The sequence below is a fragment of the Gorilla gorilla genome, chromosome 1 (genome assembly GCF_029281585.2).
Source record: "Gorilla gorilla gorilla isolate KB3781 chromosome 1, NHGRI_mGorGor1-v2.1_pri, whole genome shotgun sequence".
Lineage (NCBI taxonomy): Eukaryota > Metazoa > Chordata > Mammalia > Primates > Hominidae > Gorilla > Gorilla gorilla.
This window is the reverse complement of record NC_073224.2, coordinates 203,901,040-203,918,192: the sequence shown is the minus strand read 5'-3', so window position 1 is coordinate 203,918,192 and position 17,153 is coordinate 203,901,040. Positions and strand designations below refer to the sequence as shown.

Below are 17,153 nucleotides of genomic sequence, written 5' to 3'. Positions count from 1 at the left end.
CAAAAAAAATAATAATAATTTGATTTTAAAATAGGCAAATGTCTCAAGAGAGTAATTGAGATGACCAACAGGTATATGAAAAATGCTCAACATCAGTAATCACCAGGGGAATGCCAATTAAAATCACAATGAGATATCATCTCACTCAAATTAATATAGTCATTATCAAAAAGACAAAGAATGCAGAGAAAGGGGAACTCATATGCACTATTGGTGGCAATGTACATTAGTACAGCCATTAGGGAAATCAGTATGGAAGTTCCTCATAAAACTGAAATTAAAACTACCATATGATCCAGCCATCCCACTACTGAGTATATATGCAAAGGAAAGGAAACAGTGTGTCAAGAAGATATCTGCATCCCCATGTTTATTGCAGTACTATTATAATAGGCAAGATATGGAATCAACCTAAGTGTCCCTCAACAGATGAATGGATAAAGAAAATATGGTATTTATACACAATGGAATACTATTTAGCCACAAAAAAAGAATGAAATTCTGTCATTTGTGGCAACATGGATGAGTCTGGAGGACATTATGTTACATGAAATAAACCAACCGCAGAGAGATATATACTGCATGATCTCACTGGTGGAAGCTATAAAAGTTGATGTCATGGAAGTAGAGAGTAAAATAGTAGTTACTAGAGGCAGGAAAGGGAGGGGGATTACCAAAGACTGGTTAACAGATACAAAATTACAACTAGATAGGAGGAATAAGTTCTAATATTCTATAGCACTATAGGATGGCTGTAATTACCAACTTATTGTATATTTTCAAATAACCAGGAGACTGGGTTTGGAATTTTCCTGGCACAATGTTTGAGGCATAGATATCCTAATTACCCTGATTTGATCATTATACATTATATATGTGTATCAAAATATTACACTGTACCTCATAAATATGTGTAATTATTATGTGTCTATGAAAAATAACAAAAGCCAAAAAAAGTTAATAGTATCTTCTAGGGATTAAAACCTATATATATCAGGCTCAGGCCTATAATCTCAGCACTTTGGGAGACCGAGGCGGGTGGATTGCTTCAGCCCAGGAGTTGGAGACCAGTCTGGGCAACATGGCAAAACCTCATCTCTATAAAAAATAAAAAAATTAGCCGGGTGTGGGGGTAGGTGCCTGTAGTCCCAACTACTCCGGAGGCTGAGGGGAGGATCACCTGAGCCTGGGAGGTCGAGACTGCAGACCCTGTCTCTAAATAAATAAATAAATAAATCCTATATGACTGGATTATATATTTTAACCTAGTGTTTCCTCCCGTGTTTAATAAATACCACATTGTATCCAGATGACTGTATTTTAAAAATCACAGAGGAGAAAGATTCTCTCTTCAAGTTAAGTTTTAGAAATGCTGTTAAACAGATTTATTTTATTACGGAACTTTTGAAGACCATTGATATGCAAACGACCATTATGAATCTTCAAGATAGAAATATTTCTCCGTTATATTTAATCAGAAACCTTAGGGAACAGTTTTCCTTTTTTTTTTTAACTTTTAAAATTTTTATTTTTATTTATTTATTTACTTTTTGAGATGGAGTCTCGCTCTGTCACCCAGGCTGGAGTGCACTGGTGCAGTCACGGCTCACTGCAGGCTCCACCTCCCAGGTTAAAGCGATTCTCCTGCCTCACCCTCCCAAGTAGCTGGACTACAGGCACATGCCACTACACCCGGCTCATTTTTTGTATTTGTAGTAGAGAGGGGGTTTTGCCATGTTGGGCAGGCTGGTCTCGAACTCTTAACCTCAAATGATCCACCTACCTTGTCCTCCCAAAGTGCTGGGATTACAGGTGTGAGCCACCACACCCAGCCTATTTTTGTTTTATTATTTATTTGAGACAGGGTCTTGCTGTGTTGCCCAGGCTGGAGTGCAGTGGCACAATCACCACTCACTGCAGCCTTGACTTCCTGAGCTCAGCAATCTTCCTGCCTCAGCCTCCCAACTAGCTGGGACTACAGGTCCACACCACCACACCTGGCTAATTTTTTTTTTTTTTTTTTTTTTTTGAGACAGAGTCTCGCTCTGTCACCAGGCTGAATTGCAGTGGTGCGATCTCGGCTCACTGCAACCTCCAACTCCCTGGTTCAAGCAATTCTCCTGCCTCAGCCTCCTGAGTAGCTGGGCTTATAGGCACGCATCACCACGCCTAGCTAATTTTTGTATTTTTAGTAGAGATGGGGTTTCACCATATTAGCCAGGATGGTCTTGATCTCCACCACATCTGGCCCACACCTGGCTAATTTTTTAAATCTTTTTGTAGAGATGAGGTCTTCCTGTGTTGCCTAGGCTAGTCACAAACTCCTGGGCTTGAGCTGTCCTCCCACCTCAGCCTCCCCAAAGTGCTGAGACTATAGGCGTGAGCCACCATGCCCAGCCTGAACAGATTTCCTTTAGGATATCAGTTTGAAACTTCTGCTGTAGTCAGCAAATAACCAATAATATTTCACAGAGACTAAAAACTGTTCTTTATACATCTTCCCAGCTTTACTTTTCTATTTTATTTTATTTTATTTCATTTCATTTATTTATTTACTGAGACAAAGTTTCACTATGTCACCCAGGCTGGAGTGCAATGATGGGATCATAGTTCACTGCAGCCTTGGCCTCCTGGGCTCAAGTGATCTTCCTGCCTCAGCCTCCCAAGTAGCTGGGACTACAGGTGCATGCCACCACATCTGGCTAATTTTTTTTTTTACCTTTTGTGGAGATGGAGTCTCACTGTGTTGTGCAGGCTGGTCTTGAACTCCTGGCCTCAAGCTACCCTCCCACCTTGACCTCCCAAAGTGCCAAACCTGTTTTTTATGTGACTTGGTATTAAATATTTATTAAAAAGTTCAAAATTGGGCTCAGCACAGTAGCTCACGCCTGTAATTCCAGCACTTTGGGAGGCTGAGGCAGGCAGATCATTTGAGGTCAGGAGTTTGAGACCAGCCTGACCAACATGGCAAAACCCTGTCCCTACTAAAAATACAAAAAATTAGCTGGGCGTGATCACACATGCCTGTAATCCCAGCTACTGGGGAGGCAGAGGCATGAGAATTTTTGAGCCCCAGAGATGGAGGTTGCAGTGATCTGAGATCACGCCATTGCACTTCAGCCTGGGCAACAGAGCAAGACTTTGTCTCAAAAAACAAAACAAAACAAAAAGAGTTCAAAATTCAACAGTGTATGTCATTGCCTTCTCTATAGGGTACCAGTCGTCCTTCACACTATCATGTTTTATGGGATGATAACTGCTTTACTGCAGATGAACTTCAGCTGCTAACTTACCAGCTCTGCCACACTTATGTACGCTGTACACGATCTGTTTCTATACCTGCACCAGCGTATTATGCTCACCTGGTAGCATTTAGAGCCAGATATCATCTTGTGGACAAAGAACATGACAGGTAATATAAAAGCATAACAGGTTCTCACCCAAATCCAAATATTGTCTGCATGGTAGGATTTTCAAGTTCCACAAGCTATTAGCGGAGTCAGTGATCCATGTGAAAAGTGATGACAGAACTGACTGCCCAAGGTTTCCTATTGAAATATATTGTCTAGGCTCATTAGTAATAGAATCATATAGTAACTTAGTTGTTTTACCACATTAATTCAAAGGAGAGATTATTGGTAATAAAGTGATACATTCAGACAGATAGACAAAATGATACGATATCTAGGTTTGCTTCTAATTAATTCTGGGGAGGTGAGAGAAGTAAAACAAAATTGGCCTTGAGTTAATAAGTGATTGAAGCTGACTGATGGACACATAGATTGTTACACCAGTCTCTTATTTGTTAATAATTTTGAAATTTTCTACAACAAATAGTATTTTTCGGAATTATTACATCAGAATAGAAAGTTTGTTTTTGTGTTCATTGCCACTTCTCTTACAGTGCTGAAGGAAGTCACGTTTCAGGACAAAGCAATGGGCGAGATCCACAAGCTCTTGCCAAGGCTGTACAGATTCACCAAGATACCTTACGCACAATGTACTTCGCTTAAATAGTCCAAGTATATTCTCTGAGAGGAAGTACTGAAAGATGAATTGACATACAACGTATGTTTCCAGTGGAGTCAATTGAGTAAGGACACCTCCAGCCATACAGAAACCAACACTGTGTGGGGGCCAAGGTCTGATCCTTATGTTAATACAAGGAAGATTGTTTACTTCATCAAGGAACACAGCATCATTATGCAATATGAAACCAGCCAACTGCTTTTTGTGCGGTCTCCTATAGGAAGTATCGCAATTGTTTTGTTTTCATTTCTTGTAGTCTAACCCTTTTAATGCCTTTACCTCAAGTTGCTTGGCAGCACAACTATCTTTGCAAAAAAAAGTAAAGAAAAAGTAAATGATGGTTTAAAAAATACACACCTTCATGAATAATCAAAGTGATTTTTCAGAATTATGTGTGCAAAAAATTAATGTGCATTCATATATTCTTGTAAAGGTGTCTGTGTATTTTTAAAATATATACATCCATACTTCATATGCATATATATCTAGATCTGGATTGATAATAGATATATATGTGTCTGTTATATATTTTAGAGTTCATTCCATTGGGGAACTTTCTTTCCCTTTTATTCTACCCCCACTACCGCCTTTATTTCTCTATTTCCCTTGCCTTCATCACCTACATTTTTTTCCCAGTCCTACCAGTGACATTCAAATATTGACGTATCTGGTTCGTTTGAATATAAAATATGGCAAACTAGAATTCTACTTTTATTTTGCATACCGTACTCCTGATTCCTATCTCATACACAATTCTGAGTTCTCAACTCTTGATATTGCTGTCTTAAGAAACAAAATTTTATATATATATGTATACATACATACACAGACACATACACACACATATATATACATAAAATAACTTTCTGTGAGAGTGCATCTCTCCCCTCCCACTCAGAACATACATTTACCATTTGCGCAATTTGTATATAAGCAGTAGCAACCTGAACTATTCTTTTTCTTTTTTCTTTTTCTTTTCTTTCTTTTTTTTTTTTAATGAGACAGAGCCTCGCTCTGTCACCAGGCTGGAGTGCAGTGGCGAGATCTCGGCTCACTGCAACTTCCGCCTCTCGGGTTCAAGCAATTCTCCTGCCTCAGCCTCCCGAGTAGCTGGGACTACAGGCATGTGCCACCACACCCAGCTAATTTTTGTATTTTTAGTAGAGACGGGGTTTCACCGTGTTGGCCAGGATGGTCTCGATCTCTTGACCTTGTGATCCACCCGCCTCGACCTCCCAAAGTGCTGGGATTACAGGCATGAGCCACTGCACCCGGCCTACTATTCTTTTTCTTTAGTGAGTTTGTTAAAGCTGCTATAAATATAAAACCTGTCAGAAGTTGTAACTTTCTCTCTGATAAGTGATGTGTATTCTGAAGCCTTCTGTTTCTATGGGTTATACATGGAAATTCTTTAAAGGTTTTATAAAGGGTAAATATTTTAAAAGATTAGAGCTCTGTAGGGTTGAGACCTCTGAAATTGAGTAGAGAGAGAAGAGTTTGTTGAGGGATTTTTTTGTTTCGTTTTTTGATAGTTTACTTGCTGCCTCTCATACCTTAATGTGATTTTCATATATTTTTTATATATATATATGTATGTGTGTGTATATAAACACATATGTATGTGTTTGGAAGTATAGCTTCCTTTTATATTTATTAGAATAGTGCTTTAATAATTATAGAATTGTATTGGCAGCATCTTTTATAGAAATATAATCATGTTTATTTTAAGAACTGACAACTTGTTTTTGCTATCTTTTAGTGCAATAAGCAGTTTTAAAGGAAAGTTGTGTCTGCATCTTTACCATGGACAGTAGGAGGAACAGGCACCTCCATAGTTTAAAAGGGCAAAGAATACAGCCTTAATTTCAGAAGGAAAGTTTTGTAATTTTCAGTTTTAAAGCATATCTTTTAAAATTCATCATGATAAAAGGCTGGACGCGGTGGCTCATGCCTGTAATCCTAGCACTTTGGGAGGCTGAGATAGGTGTATCACCGGAGCTCAGGAGTTTGAGACCAGCCTGGCCAACGTGGTGAAACCCCGTCTCTACTAAAAATACAAAAATTAGCTGGGCGTGGTAGCGGGCACCTCTAATCCCAGCTACTCGGGAGGCTGAGGCAGGATTGCTTGAACCTAGGAGGCGGAAGTTACAGTGAGCCAAGACTGCACCATTGCACTCCAGCCTGGGCAACAAAACCAAAACTCCGTCTCAAAAGAAAAAAAGATCATAATGAAAATGAAGTGTAATTGCCTAAATGAGTCCAACTTGAATATTAGAAATAAAGTTGAACTTTTATATAATTGTGAATAGCTTAACATATTTAAATTATTTGCAAATAGATTGTGTTTATTGAAGAATCATATTGGCTAGATGCCCATTTTCATTTACTAAAATGAATCAGGAAAATGCAAGATGATATTTTAAAACTTTTGCTAATGTATCACCAGTATAACTTTCCTTTTAAAATTAAGGTGATAGTAACAAAGAAAGTTAGGACTTTGATCATTTTAAATCAGTTAAGTCACTGAAATGTGGGAAATTGTTTTACAAAACTTTTATTGATTACACTTTAAGGTATTAAAAAGTACTATAAAGCTATCAAAACTGAGTTTATCAGTAACATTGGATTCAGGGGAGCTTTGCACTTTGTAACTCATGAAAATTGCATTTTGGTTTTTTTTTTTTTTTTTTTGCACTGGTTCAGAGTATAGATACTACAGATTGTTTCCAGTGGGCATTGTTGTTAGCCTTTCAGAATTCCATCTGCACGTGAAACCTAATGGATTTAGATCTTTAGTTTCTCTCTTACCTGTAATCCACTATTATTGCCAATTCACTGTATTTTGAGCCTAAAATCTGAGCCCATGTCCTCTGACAGGCATGAAATCTTTTGTCCCTCTGCCAGAAAACTAAGAAAGTACTGTTTTTTGTATGTTTATTATTTTGAAGTGTCTGAAATGCAATTTACAACACTGTTGCAAAGAACTTTACAAAAGGTAATATTTGTATCATATATACATTTTTTCTCCCAGCCTTCTCCCATCTCCTCCAGAAAATTTTCCTATAAAGATGGATTTTTTTACACTGAAATTTTACTGAATATAGTCAGGATCATGGGCAAGAGAAGAAAATAGTATACCCAAGATGATAAAAATTTAATTCGTCTATGCTTGATCAGTGTGAGTATAACATCTTCCTTTATCATGGGAGCTGCACAGATTCATGTGGGAAACTTTAGGGAATGACTGTAGATACCCTTTCTCTATGTACTCTCTCACCTAATTTTCAGTCACTCATATATGCTAGAGTGGAGCCCTTAATTTAAATCTATTTGGAAGGACTTTTTTAAGAGGAAAAATATTTTTTCTAAATTATAAAGCTTTACCTTTTGAGTGATTTCTTTTTTAGAGTGCTCTTACACTAGTCAGCATTGCTAGTTTAAAGTTGATTAACTTGAAAGAATATGTATACTATATTTCTATTTTGCTAACAAATTGGTATATTAATTACCATTGGTTCTTAATTACAAGAAAACTTGTGCTTAGAATTTTAAGATAAAAGGCTAAGTGACAAATGCTTCTTGAAATTTGTCCTATTTATTGTTGCACTTCTGGTGTAGAATTTCTAATCTTTTTTATTTTAAAAAAGTTTTTTTTTTTAAGTTAAACATGAAATTCACAGTGACCCTTCTGCTCCTGCCCTTGCTCACTAACTATATCATGAATGCTAAATTTTGGTCTTCTTTTTTCTATGATGTATCTTACAAGACTGACTGTAAAATGTCAGTCTGGCAACTAGATAATTGATTTTCATATGAAGAAGAGTTGGGAGTTTAATGTATATTCTTGATGGTTAATGTGTCTACATAAAGTGCTGATACATGTATTATATTACAGTATCAGGTTACTGGCATGGAGGACCATACACTTACAATATTGTAGCTGCTATATTTATTTAAGTAGATTCTGACAGTTACTGCACTAAACAGTAAAGAGATAAGCAGGATTCAAGGCTAGTGTTAGACCCTTTTTTTTCCTAAGAGTAAGGACACGGAATATCAAAGTAACAAAGGGTGCTGCCATTTTAGTTTCAATTTAATATCAGGATATTCTTTGTTTTAGAAATGTAGATTTTGACTTTTACAGTTTGAAAAAGGGTACCTCAGCCTCTTCAGTACCGGTTTTTTGGCACATTTCAACAGAAATATTAGATTCCCTTTCTTTTTCTTAATGGTGATCTTCTAACAAGTTTCTTGGAAAAACTATCATTCTAAGGGAAATCCCTGTTTATAACCTATTAATATATTTCTATTCCTAGAAGAGAGTCTAGCAGGGATTCTAGTAGGAATTACTGAGTGTTTTGGAAGGCACTTGATAGAGGCATCTCTGCTTTCCAGCACAGGGATTCTCAGCCTTCTAAAGATCTAGACCAGTTTCCAAGCTAGCTTCTCCACAGCCCACCACTGCCTAGTGTTTGCTTGTGTATTCTCTAATGGATTTTAGGAGGATAGGCCTTCTGACACACACAGTCATGAAAGACTTAAGACATGTCTAGGGAAATAAAAGCTGACTTGCCCTTCAGCAGGAATGACTGGCAGCGGATCTCTGTGTTCAAGGAAAGGGTGAGCGCTAAGCATGCCAGTGATGGATCCGAAGTATTTAGATGGATTGCAGACCAGGAATTAGAGACCGTTTGTGACTCAAGGAACTTGATGGATCTGTTTAGAGACCTACATGAATTTGCCAAGGGCAGTGATTTTTATGAAATTCAAGAAGCAAACGACTTGGATACAGCTAGAATATGTTGCAGTCTTCCTATTTCAAACTTGATTTTAATATTTTTACCAAGAAGTTTAACTGACAACTCTGCAAAATTTTCATTCAGTATCATTAAACCTGAGTTAAATGTTTGCTTAGCTTATCCTCTTAGATGTTCTTCTGTTGAACAGGCAGGTTGCCCTTAACAGTAACTTGCTACTTAAATTACCTTTTATTAGTTAGTCAAGCTGCAAAAATATCATTAGTCTGGCATCTTTATTTTGGCTTTATCCATATGAAGTATTCATTATTTTCATTCTTTTTGAGAATTCATAAATGTCTTAAAGCTTCAGTAAGAATTGTTGGGAGGTTTGACATCAAGTAACGCCTTCCTGTGTAGCAGTATAACCCTAATTTAGAACTCTTGTTTTCCTATTTCAGTCCTCATATTTGATCATAGAAAAGCACTTTTGTGATTCTATAGGAGTCAAAAAATCAGCCAAGAGTAGGTAAGTCAGTCAGCACAGAAATCAGAAAGTGAGGATTTTCTCCAAAAAATCTTTTTAAAAAAGTCCTGCTTATACTAAGAACATTCTTGATCAGTTGCAGTGTTAGAAATGACACTGTGATTAGTGAAAGCCAAGCTGAGTCCCAGGAAGCAGGGAGGGGGAGTGTGTGTGTGTGTATGTATGAGTGTGTATATATATAATCTCACACACACACACAAAGGGAAAAATTATTTTGACTTTTTTCCTACTTTTAAAATGGTACATTTAAGTTTATAATTTTCCATGTCAGTCAACATAATTTTTTAAACTAAGGTATAATGGTCAAGGCTTGTGCTAATATTACCTACTACTCATTGAAATTTATATTACTTTACCCATCAAAACTAGTACTCCAGATGTTTACATCATTGATTAAATCTCAAGAATCTTTTGTTCTTAAAATATGGAAGTTAAAGATTTTAATTTGAATTAAAGATAGAAGGATGGTAAATTCAATATAGAGGGTTGAGATTTACCAGTGAGAAACCCTGTTGAAGTATCAGGTAAATGGTGTGACAAAATTAGAATCCTGTCAAATCACCTATCCAGCCATCGGGGTCCCTTCCTTTTTTAGACTAATTTCTAAGGTAACCAGAATCTAATGTATCTATGTTAGGGTCTCAGTAAAGCAAAGACATTTGTCAGGGCGTAGACTTGAGTTAAATTTTTTAATCATTTTTTAAAGCAAGGCGGTTCTTAGAAAGTGCCTTTTCAGAAGATGGTGCTGTAGATTTTTATTTTTCAAGTAGCACGAAGCTAAGAATTTTAAAGATAAATTATTTTAGAACTCCAAGAGTGTGACAGTTTCATAAAAATAATGTTAGTTGTTGTCTTGAATCTCGTCCAAGGGAACCAAGGAAAGCTTTTATGCAGTAAAGTATCTAGGTAAATGCTCACCAAATTTATTTTGTAAATTTGAAAACAAAATATTTAGTAGAATTACCTCTTTTAATTCCCAACTGTGTTGGAGGAAATCCATAATGCGCATAAAACAGCAAACCTACTTAACTTTTTAACAAGATTATGGGTATAGTACCAGTGTCCAAAGGGAAATGTAACTTGCCTGGAATTATAGGCAACATTTTCTAATTAATCTTTTTTTTTTTTTTTTTTGAGACAAAATCTTGCTGTGTCACCTGGGCTGGAGTGCAGTGGCTCGATCTCAGCTTACTGCAAACTCCGCCTCCCGGGTTCAAGTGATTCTCGTGCCTCAGCCTCCCAAGTAGCTGGGATTACAGGCGTGCACCACCACACCCGGCCTGATTAGTCATTATTAAGGAGGACTGCTCATAAAGGCAGTACCAAATCATCATTCAGATCAGCTTAAGTGAGAAAGCAAAATGATGATCTCTATTGTTAGAGAAATTTTCTTTTCTAGACACCAAGGAATATTTTAAATGATTTTTTATTTTTTCTAGGATGCAGGAACTATGAAAAATGATGACAAGGCATTTAAAAGGGTATGATCAGTTAAATAGAAGTAGGGTGTGCAAAATTGTGCTTAAGGGGAAATAAGCAAAAGAAAGGAAAATAGTAGAACCTTTCATACTAATTAGAAATGTAGTTACCTACCAGAGGGCAATTTTGCTCCATACCAGGAAGCAGTAAATAGCAGTAAATGATCACCTAGGCACTTCTTTCCTGTGAATTTGGTGAGCATTCTTCCAGAAAAGAAGACTAAAAGCAAACAACAACAACAACAAAAAATACCACACCTCAGTAACCTTGTATGCTGCATTATATAATAATGATAGTAAAATTATATTGTTTGGAGTGTACTGTGTCTGTTTGCAAATATACATGCACATTAAACTTTTTTGTTTTTATAATGTCTTAATAGCAATTATGAGTTTATTTTTGTTAAGATTAATTTTTCTATTGTGATGTTTATATTTATTGGCAATTTGTGTGCAACTTTTATATTTTGCTTGTCGGTTTTAAGGTATTTTATTTTTATAGATATTTCTAGCTTTCCTCATTCTTTGTAATAGCAGCAAAGATTAAGATGGAGTGTTAATATACCAACCAAACTACGAATTCCATAAACTCTAGAGTTTGGATTTTTACCAATAAACCATTAACACTATTTTGTAACTTAGAATATTTAATGTTGTTTATATAGTGGGCATTAAAGACAGTCTTTAGACAGATTTCTACATGTGGAGGGGAGGTGGGGCTTTCCTGTAAGTTTGATCCTTTTTTTCCCCTTTAGTAGCAAACTAACATAACAGATTGGATTTATTTTACCTGACTACAGTTTTGGGGAAACCTGTCAAATAAATAATTGTTACATGCCTTTTTTTTTTAATTTAAGCACATTGAAACTGCTTAAATGGTCACATTTTTCAGCATTAGGATTAAGATACCATTTTTGTAGGCCTGGAAAACAAATAGCAAATGATTCAAAATTCATTGAATTGAATTTGAAATGAAACTTTTCCCCCATAATTTGTTATATGGAAGATTTGCTACCCTGATCTTTTCCCTAGCATACTTCTAAAGTTGATTGAATCCCTGAGTATCAATGAAGAAATCAGAGTTTAAGTGGCTAGTGATTAATAGAGTACTTCAGCTAATTAAAAATTTAAATAGTAATAATTTATGAATGTGAATAAATTGGAAGGCAGTAAAAAGAATGATTATAGAATATTAAGTTCAATTATATATAGACAGTCCAGTTTCCTAGTGAATAGGTCAAGATTATTTGTTTTGTTTTGTGGCACTATCATAGTTCACTATAACTTCAAACTCCTGGGCTCAGGCTATCCTCCCACCTCAGCCTCTGAAGTAGCTGGGACTACTCGCATGCGCCACCATGCCCAGCTAATGGTTTTTTTCTTTAGAGATGGGGGTCACTATATTGCCCAGGCTGGTCTTGAACTCCTAAGCTCAAGTGCTTCTCCCACATCAGCCTCCCAAAGTGCTGGGATTACAGCCATGAGCCACTGCATCTGGCCAAGATCAAGATTGTGGATATTGGTATGTTAACTTTTAAAATAAAAGTACATGGGCTGGGCGCAGTGGCTAACGCCTGTAATCCCAGCACTTTGGGAGGCCAAGGCAGGCAGACCACCTGAGGTCAGGGGTTCCTGACCAGCCTGGCCAACATGGCGAAACCCTGTCTCTACTAAACATACAAAAATTAGCTGGGCATGGTGGCACATGCCTGTAATCCCCGCTACTCAGGAGGCTGAGGCAGGAGAATTACTTGAACTCGGGAGGCGGAGGTTGCAGTGAGCCAAGATCGCGCCATTGCATTCCAGCCTGGGCAACAAGAGTGAAACTCCATCTCAGAAAATAAAAATAAAAATAAATAAAAGTACATGAAAAAAGTATATTCCCTTAAGCAGGTAAAATACTTGCATTGTATTTTTACATCATGAATTTGCTTGTTAAGAAATTTCTTTTCTATAAGTGGTTAAAAGATAAACTGTATTCCATCCTCTGGGTTTTCAACTCTAAATTATTGGAGCTCAATGTATGACATTTTACTGTAGTGTATTCCACTGAGAGGCAAGGAAATGGGAAAGTGTCAGGTAATTATAAATGGGAGAATTTTATTTTTATATGATGTAAAGTTTTACAGTTTAAAATAGATCAGCATGTGATTTCTTGTAGAGATTAGCCATTTCATTTCTTTTTGCATTTTTGCCAGTTACATTAGTTTGCCCTATGATATACTATTCTGAGATACTTCAGCCCCCCACACATCAAGTACTAATTGTATACAGATAGTACAGATTTGTACTCTGATTATAAGAATTTGTTACTACTAATTAAAAGCAAATTAATGTGGCTGGGCGTGGTAGCTCACACCTATAATCCCAGCACTTTGGGTGGGCAGCTGAGGCGGGCGGATCACGAGGTCAGGAGTTGGAGACCAGCCTGCCCAATATGGCGAAACCCCATCTCTACTAAAAATACAAAAATTAGCTGGGCGTGGTGGCGTGCCTGTAGTCCCAGCTACTTGGGAGGCTGAGGCAGGAGAATCACTTGAACCTGGGAGGCGGAGGTTGCAGTGAGCCAAGATTGCACCACCGCACTCCAGCCTGGCAACAGAGCAAGACTCCATCTCAAAAAAAACAAACAACAAAAAAAAGGTGCCTCTGGTCCTGTGTTTTCTTTTTCCTTCTGAAAGTTCATAGAAACCTGGCATATAGAGCTTATTTTGCTGTTTTAATTGGTTAGCTCCACAAATCCTGCTACCTGACATCAGTACAGCTTGACCGCAGTGAAGTACTTGATGGCTTGTTCATGTTTAGTTCACCTCTTTAGAAAGAAAGCTTTGTGGCCAGGTGCAGTGGCTCACACCTGTAATCCCAACACTTTGGGCAGCTGAGGTGAGCAGATCACCTGAGGTCAGGAGTTCAAGACCAGCCTGGCCAACATGGCAAAACCCTGTCTCTTCTAAAAATACAAAAATTAGCCGGGTGTGGTGGCAGAGGATGCAGTGAGCCAAGATCGTGCCACTGCACTCCAGCCTGGGCAACAGAGTGAGACTCTGTCTCAAAAAAAAAAAAAAAATCGTTGTGCAGTAATAGATCATCCCAAAAAAGAATTGCCATGAACAGCGTTATGTGTAGAAAACAGATGGAAGTGTTGGTCATTAGAGCCTTGCTTTTTAAATTTTATTCTTTCCAAAAATTGGCGGTATGCTATCTATAATTTTATGTTTGATGTTGAAGAGGCAACACCAGAGACTAGAGAGGGAGATTACTCTGATATTTAGTGCCTAAAACTTTCATCTTGGCCGGGCACGGTGGCTCACACCTGTAATCCCAGCACTTTGGGAGGCCGAGGCAGGCTGATTACCTGAGGTCAGGAGTTCGAGACCAGCCTGGACAACATGGCAAAACCCGTCTCTACTAAAAATACAAAAATTAGCCAGGCATGGTGGTGGGCGCCTGTAATCCCAGCTACTCGGGAGGCTGAGGCGAGAGAATCGTTTGAACCTGGTAGGCGGAGGTTGCAGTGAGCCGAGATCATGCCACTGCACTCCAGCCTGGGCGACAAGAGTGAAACTCTGTCTCAAAAAATAATAATAATTTTAAAAATAAAAGACAAAACTTTCATCTTTATTTCATGACTTTATTTCATCTTTATTTCATTTTTGGTTGGGAAAACAAACAAAAATCTCTTAAGTTAGTCCTTTAATAGTCTTTTTAGAACCAAAGAAGGAAAGACTGCAAAAATGTTGCATACGTGACTCTTTATTGTCAGAATCTGTAGAAACTGGAGGTCTTTGTAAAGAAATAGACTAGTAGGATTGTGAGAATATATAGTGAGGGGGGATTTAGGATAAGGCTTCCTTGCTGGGATCCTTGGACAGAAACCTTACAATTGTTTAATATTTGCAGAGTAAAAGAGCAGCTATTGCTATTTGAACCTACAGAAGAGACCTAAGACGAGCGTCTCTGTAATCTAAATTTATATGATAATGTTGTCCCAGACCCAAAGGCACACCTATTCTCAGTAACTTAGAGAAGTCTTGGAAGTTGCTTCTGAATTACAGTAAAGAAATTAAATGAAGTCTTTATCCTTAAATAGGGCCAGGCATTGCTATCAACATAATGTCTTTGGTTTTCCCCTTTAAATAGAAAACACCAAGCAGGGCCTTTCCAGACAAGGTAGTCTTTCCTGTAAAGAAAATGGTTTTGGTGTGGGATTTGGTAAAAACACTGGTTCGTTTATAATGAAGAAAGAATTTTGGCATAGACAGTCCAACCCAGTTCATGGATACAGTTTGATCCCAGGGAGTTTAACAAAAGGAAGCTTTGGTTTTGCTAGCAACAGACTTGATCTTCTATAGTAATTAATTGCAATTAAGGTTTTCCAGGAGCTTTCTCATTTCTTAGCCCAGGGTCCAACCCCGTTCCCTCTTTAAAAAAGAAAGAATAGGCCGGGAGCAGTGGCTCATGCCTGCAATCCCAGCACTTTGGGAGGCCAAGGCAGGCGGATCACAAGGTCAGGAGTTTGAAACCAGCGTGGCCAATATGGTGAAACCCTGTCTCTACTAAAAATACAAAATTAGCTAGGCGTGGTGGCGGGCGCCTGAGGCTGAGGCAGGAGAATCCTGCTAGTCTGAATTACAATAAGGAAATTAAATGAAGGATTTATCTTTAATAGAGCCAGGCATTGCTATCAACATAACGTGTTTGGTTTTCCCCTTTAAATAGAAAACACCAAGCAGGGCCTTTCCGGACAAGGTAGTCTGGAACCCAGGAGGCGGAGGTTGCAGTGAGCCGAGATCCCACCATTGCACTCCAGCCTGGGTGGCAGAGTGAGACTCCGTCTCAAAAAAAAAAAAAAAAAGAAGGAATAGGAAAAGGACTTAGAGGCAGTTGATATAGAATTCTACTGGGGGTAAATGACACTCTCAAAATACTTGGGAAAGAAGAATCACATGCCACAAGCTATAGCTTGATTAATATTTTAGCATGTTTTCCATGTTTGTATTTTAAAGTTTGTTTCCTTTGACATTCCATTATCTTACTTACTAGAGTGCCACCATTCTTATTTGTAATACAATCAGTGTTTTATGCCATTTGTGAATCATCACACAATTGTTCTTTTTTCCCCATCACACACACTCACACACAAACACACACACACACACTGTTAAAAATAAAAGAAGGGAAGGATAAAACAAAAATAGATAGAATGATGATTATTACAATGTAACTTTAACATATATGAAGAGAAATTCTAACTCAGTTAAGTGAGAATTAAGATTGAAAGTATTAATGTTGCAAGTATTATCTCTAGCCATGGAATTTTTTTGCTGGCTATAGAATGCTAATGTGAACAGAATATATATCAGGAATATGATGTATTATGGCAAAGTGATAATATTATTGTTGATATTAGCCAGATGTGGTGGTTTGCACCTGTAGTCCGAACTTCTCAGGAGGATGAGGCAGGAGGATAGTTGAGCCCAGGAGTTTAAAGCAAGCCTGGGCAATACAGCAAGACCCCAATCTTTAAAATAAATAAATAAGAATTATTCTTGAAAGTAATATTCTAACCTTCTGCCAACCAACAGAGATCCTCATATTCTTAAAGAAAATTAATATAGCTTATGGTTTTGATAAATTGGACTCTGATTTAAACTTTAAAATGTTATGACTTTTATTCTGATACATGGCTTCTAAAATATGTAAAAAATTATATTGAATGAATTAATACTTAACCTGTTCATTTCTCTTAATTTATGTATTTATTCTGACTTTATTATACAGCTTATGTCTCACATCTGCCTTCTTGATATGTGCAAAATATTGTGTAAAAATAGTTTAAAACTCATCCCAGTTCCTAGTCAAGCGTGGGCTGTAAGAGAGAAGGCTTAAGATGTTCTTTAATGGAGGAACTTTTGAAAGGTCACAAATGGAAAAAGCCTATTGAGAATTTATTGCCTTTGAGAGTAGAAAGGGCTCTAGAATATGAGCCAGAGACTTGGAAGTTAGTAATAGGTCTCCCACTGATTTGCTCCGTGTCCTTAGGCAATTCTTTTAATCTCTGTGTGCCTAGTTTCCCCTTGTAAATAAGAGTGGTAATACCTGTCCTCACCTACCTCACTAAATTGTTGGAGTTCTTTTGTTTTGAGTCAGGGTCTCACTCTGTTGCCCAGGCTGAACTACAGTAGTGTGATCATAGCTCACTACAGCCTCCAACTCCAGGGCCCAAACTATCCTCCTGCTTCAGCCTCCCAAGTAGCTGGGACTAGAGGTACATGCCACCACACCTGGCTAATTATTTTCTTTTATTGCAGAGATGGGGTCTCACATGTTGCCAAGGCTGATCTCTAACTCCTGAGCTCAAGC

The 17,153-nt window shown here is 37.6% G+C and overlaps 1 protein-coding gene across 5 annotated transcripts in view; it reads left to right on the top strand.

Moving 5' to 3' along the window:
* Positions 1-15,648, top strand: part of AGO3 (argonaute RISC catalytic component 3) — a 136,381-nt gene extending 120,733 nt beyond the window's left edge. For 4 of the 5 annotated variants that reach the window (XM_019015255.4, XM_055391638.2, XM_055391641.2 and 1 more), the window contains 2 exons: positions 3,213-3,412; positions 3,905-15,648. In XM_019015255.4, coding sequence (XP_018870800.1) covers positions 3,213-3,412; positions 3,905-4,013 — 309 coding nt within the window. In that variant the 3' untranslated portion in view covers positions 4,014-15,648. The remainder of the gene's footprint in view (positions 1-3,212; positions 3,413-3,904) is intronic. The other variant, XR_010131654.1, reaches the window with a different exon arrangement.
* Positions 15,649-17,153: the final 1,505 nt, after the last annotated feature.